Raw genomic sequence first — 5592 nt, 5'->3', positions numbered from 1 at the left:
CGTCCCAAGGATCTGCAACCCCCGACAAGCCTGACTCGAACTACAGGAGGTAGCGAAATGGGAGACCCAACCCTTTAGAAATTACAGTTACCTCTCTATAAATTTGTATCCGGTAGCGTACGACGACCAGTTGTCTGCTTACCTTGGACAAGTGTAAAATTCAAGTAGCGATCCGGAAAGTAAAATAATTAAATTAAATTAGAATGGAAAATTCTAAGATTGTGCAGCAACTGTTATTGCTGGAAGAAGAAGAGCAAGATGCCGAGGATGAATTGCTACTGGCATTGTGTTCAGAAAATGAAAGTACTGAACTGTTTTTAAAGAGAGAAGAAGAAGGTGCTTATCACATATCATTTTTGAACCATATTGTGAAAAACGATACGAAGTTTAAAGAATATTTGCGAGTGACTCCAGAAATTGTATACACCGTACTGGATGATATCAAAAGCGACATCACAACAGTACCTACCAACAAATATCCTAAACCTATTTCACCCAAAGAAAAGCTATGCGTCACATTGAGGTAAGTGGTCCTAAAAATGAATAAACACACAGTCTTTTATACTGCTAATTTTATATTTTTATTCGCTATTATCGTCTTCTGTTCTGTTATTTATATTCTTTGATAAATATTCAATGTCTAGCTCGCTAACGAGATTACTATGTCCGCCAAAGATTTAAAGTAGATGTCTACATGGTCCACCACTTATTCCTTGTTCTCTAATTGCCGTAACAATTTTATCCGTTCCTCTCTCCCTTTTTTATAATGTCGAAGACTTGCGATCTTGTTCGCTTCTTTGTTTCTATAATACTATTATTGTTTGACGTTGTTGCCGTTGATATTGTTGCCGTTGCCGTGATTCCTATTGTCGCTGCCATTGATTTTGTTGCCGTTGGCGTTGATGCTATTGTTGTTGCGGTTGCCGTTGTTATTATTGCTGATGAATTTGGCTCTTCTGTTTCTTCATTTTTTTCAATTTGTAATGAACAGTCAGCTATGTTGCTCGTAGTACTGCAACCAAAAAGTGTATAGCCAGTATGAAATTAAGCGAAACAATTATATAATATTTTATGACATAATGGCAGTTCTAAATACGTCCTCTTTCTACTTACGGTCTGTGGACAATCGTATTTTCATCCAAAAATTGTAAATTCTTTAGACTTTCTTTTCCATCATGTGCTGCACTACCGGTTGTACTGGCACTTTTTCTTTTGGCGTAGTAGTCCCGTAAATTTGTCCACCGTTTTTTGCAATCTTAAACTGAAAAGGATTAATAATTATGCATTTCATTTAATATTATTTTTGTTTCAGATATTTAGCAACAGGAGAATCCTTCCGATCGTTAGCATTTTCGTTTCGAATAACTCACAGTTGGTTACGTCGAATAATAAGAGATGTGACGTCTGCAATGAAGAGAAACATGACAAAAATATATATGTCAACACCCAGCCAGGAAACGTTAAAAGAAAATGCAAAGCAATTTTATGAGCGGTGGAATTTTCTAAATTGCTGCATGGCAATTGATGGAAAACATATTACAATTATTTGCCCGACTGACACTGGATCACTGCATTTTAATTATAAGGAATACTACTCCACAGTTCTCCTTGCTCTTGTAGATGCAAATTGTAAATTTGTGGCCATTGATGTGGGTGCGTATGGTAGCGAAGGTGACGCGGGAATATTTGCCAAATCAAATATTGGTAAAAAGATAATGGCAGGAGATTTTAATCTTCCACCTCCTGCCGTTTTGCCTGGCACAAACATCTTGCTGCCGCATGTAATTTTAGGTGACAGTGGCTTTACATTAACCGAAAACATGATGCGACCATACGCACAATCTGCGTCAAATAGCAATGTTGCTATGGTCACATATAATTATCGACATTCAAGAGCAAAGAGAACGACCGAAAATGCCTTCGATATACTCACCCAAAGATTTAGAGTATATTTGACATCGATTGGAGTAAAAAACGTAAATGCAATTGATGATATTATCTTTGCCACATGCATATTACATAATATGTTAACGAACGAAAATGTGCCTGTAGAAGAAAGCACATCTGCAGTGCGAATGGCAAATATTACAAATTTAGCCCCTCATCAAAACCGTAGGGGAAACCTCAGCGGGCATAGAGTGCGAGACGCGTTTAAAGATTATTTTAATATGGAAATAGGCCGCCTTGAATGGCAGGATAATATTGTAATGCGAACTATGTAGATAAAAATTGTATACTTTTAGTTTTTTAACTTTAGAAATTTGTATATATGTACTACGTAGAATTATGTACTTAGAATTATGTGTACTAATTAGAAGTATGTGTTTGTACCTTCGTAAATTCATAATTAAAAATAAAAAATAAAAAAATGGTCAGCACCCGACATTAAGATTTTTGAAACCTGTTTTTTCCCCATTCTTTAGTATAGTTTGTAAACGTTTGTCGTAAAAATATTGACAATTGACGATTTCTACCCTTACGCGTATCAACAATTGCTTGTAAAATTTGAACTATTGAGGTACGAACGAAACGAAAGGCGGGATAAACGTTTACAAACTATTCTAAAGAAAAGAGGAAAAACAGATTTAAAAAATCTCTATGTCGGGTGCTGACCATTTTTTTATTTTTTTTTTAATTATTAATTGATGAAAACAAAACTATTGGTGGTACAATCAAGTACAAACGATATACTATCATTTTCTATAAAAAAAATTCAATTTTAAACAATCAGGTGCCAGGTTCACATAGATTCAGAGTGGCACATATGAAAAATAAATATTAAATAAATATATAATTTACCTGTTCTATTATAGCCTGCTTCTTCCATTTCCTTCTGAATTTCCCTCCAAATATTCTCCCTTAATTGAATATCTTTGTATGTTTTTAATTTTTTTACATACTCTGCAGGGGTAAAGTCCAATCTTTGATACTTCTTTGCACTCATTGCACCTCTTTTTCCACAGAAATAATAAGAAACAAAATGCACTTAGATTCACGACTTCGATGTTTACCGTTTGCGATCAACAAGTAGACTGACTTGCTGATGCTTTGGGTTTTTCTACGACAAAACCCATGAATATGAATTTTAGTGGGGGTAGTGACGACCGCGAAAACGTGAAAGCTTGTGGATGCAAAACTTGCAGGTAAACCACGTAAACCAGGTAAAGCACATTTGCGAGCCAGATGTTTAATTGCCCCCACGGTTGGGATTCAGTCGCTCATAAATCGAGAGTTGACCATCAGCAGCATTTGTTTCCCCAACCTTGGCAGTGCAAGAGGTAACGATTGCCAACATGTTCACAGACAAAGGATGTACAATTGACGATGTTCGAAGTCAAATTCAAGACACTGAACAAGTCTTTTCGTGGTTACCTGAAATCGCGATACTAGCGAAGTCTATATGTAATTCTATGTACATATGTACCTATAATGAGACTTCCCTTACAAAATACAACACAGAGCTGATAACTACTAATAATACTAAGTATAATAAAATATGTTTAACACCTTCGCGTCTGGATATACTTAAACAATTTGATTTGCTACACATAATTTTATGAAATTCCTGTAATTTCTTATTTGACATAAGAATGCGTCATCCATAATCAGCGGAAGTTTTCGATTTAACGCAAAAATAGGTCATCTGTAGCAAAGAGGTACTATATACGATATATATTGAAATAATGTACAATATTATATAATGATCACATTTACACATGTGTATTGTTTATATATTAATTCTAATTACATTCAAATATACTACATGTATGCACGTTTGACATACATAAATTTAATAATTGGCAACGAGAATCAACAACAGACGGTTGACTAATCGTTACAATTAAATCTTCACAATTTGCAAAATACAGAAATATTAATAATTGGTAAATATTTATCGTTAGCCTATGACCAGCATTGATAGACATAGATTTATAATTTATAAAATATCAAACAGTAATACATATTCATATAAATTCACAATATATCGAATAATACAGATAATATAATAAGTACAGTTTCAAAGACAAGCAATAGGAAGTTGGAAGAAATACATAGAAAAACCTTTCCTCTCAGGAACCTTATCGTCGTAACATAAACACAACGTTTCGACGCGGTCGAGGTCATGCTTCCCGAACGTACCTTTAGACAAAGCAATCGTTCGATTTTCGTGCACGTGGCGCAGTAATATTACGAAGCGGTTACTATTTGAATTTATTTCTTTAATTATTAATATTTTCTACCAAAGGTTTCAATTAAATCACTTCACGAATACTAATAACTAATGTACTAATCAAATTTTCTATCGAGCCCCACGTTGGGCGCCAAATGAGACCGATTTACATTTCTCGACAATTTATGAAATCTAATTTAACTGATAATCTGAATATTATTCTGTCGAGACAAGAAATCCACCCGGCGCGGCTTAGTTCAAGGGCTGTCGGGGCTCTAAAGAATGAAAATTGAATTTATGTAAAATAAAGATTTAGGGCGCCAGCCGATTTTACGACAAATCGGCAAACGGAAAATAAGACTCACTCAGGGTGGGTGAGTTGGATGACCCGTGAGAGGCAAAGTGAGACAAAAGATAGAATAAAATTGAAATAGAAATAGAATAAAGAAATATAAGTCAGGTAAAATTAAATATTCTGACTTACAGTATTTGTCGATGGATTACGGCTATCTGTTACGGCTCGTACAGCGTTCGGTATGGCCCCTATCTTGCCAATACACTTATAATAATATGGGACTAAATTAATATAATACAAAATGCGATGGATATAACGAAATGAATAAAGGTCAGCGCTCGCTACGACTTTCCGATAACAAAGTTTGGAACAGTGTTCGATTCGGGATCCCGAAACAGAGTGCTAGGAACCGAACGCGATCGCACGTGCTCGACGCCGGTTCTCCTTGCGGATATTTTGGCAATTACCATGCCTACCGCAGCGATTTTGTCGATAGTTGAGTGACCGCGCTTTTCGAATGTTAAGGAGTTTTACTTTCCTGTCACACGTGGAAAGATCTCCTACGAAAGAGTCATAACATTCTGCAGATTTTTGCTGATACATCGGGAACCTCGAGCGAGCCGATAAGCATGAATGATGTAACAGTTAAATTCCGACAACTAAACGACGTAAAACGCGCAAAACTCTCAAATTCTACCGTCTCTATGTTTATGAGTGAAAAAACCGTACAAAAATTGTTCGCCCTCGAATATTGTATCGATCACATGAACAGTTGGCTGTCTGAAAACTTGTACCTGGTAAAATCTAAGTACAACAAGTTTATAGAAATAATACAAAATGCTGAAATTAAGGATTATGCAAAGGCAATTGTTGAACATGAAAATTTTGAGCGTCATTCATTGATTGATTCTGAATTGTTAGCATTAGGTTTAGATGTAATGTTGGAATACAGTTATCAATAAAAAAAAAAAAATAGCTTGGATATATGTGTCTTTCTGTTTAGCGCATTTCCCCCCATATCATATTCTCATCCGGTGTAATGTCTACCTCCCTTATCTCCAGTATTCTCATCGCCAGCGAATGATGTCACCTCTACCGTTTTATTTGATATTTAGTTCTCGAGCAA

At 35.5% G+C, this 5592-nt stretch overlaps 1 protein-coding gene across 1 annotated transcript; it reads left to right on the top strand.

Annotated features, from left to right (window-relative positions):
* The first annotated feature begins 203 nt into the window (after positions 1–203).
* Positions 204–2222, top strand: LOC128894498 (uncharacterized). The gene is made up of 2 exons (XM_054156257.1): positions 204–523; positions 1313–2222. Exons 1-2 carry the CDS (start codon positions 204–206, stop codon positions 2220–2222), a joined length of 1230 nt encoding a protein of 409 aa, XP_054012232.1.
* The last annotated feature ends 3370 nt before the right edge of the window (positions 2223–5592 follow it).

The sequence above is a fragment of the Hylaeus anthracinus genome, unplaced genomic scaffold (assembly GCF_026225885.1).
Source record: "Hylaeus anthracinus isolate JK02 unplaced genomic scaffold, UHH_iyHylAnth1.0_haploid 4, whole genome shotgun sequence".
Taxonomy (NCBI): Eukaryota; Metazoa; Arthropoda; class Insecta; order Hymenoptera; family Colletidae; genus Hylaeus; species Hylaeus anthracinus.
This window is presented reverse-complemented; position numbering and strand designations above follow the sequence as displayed.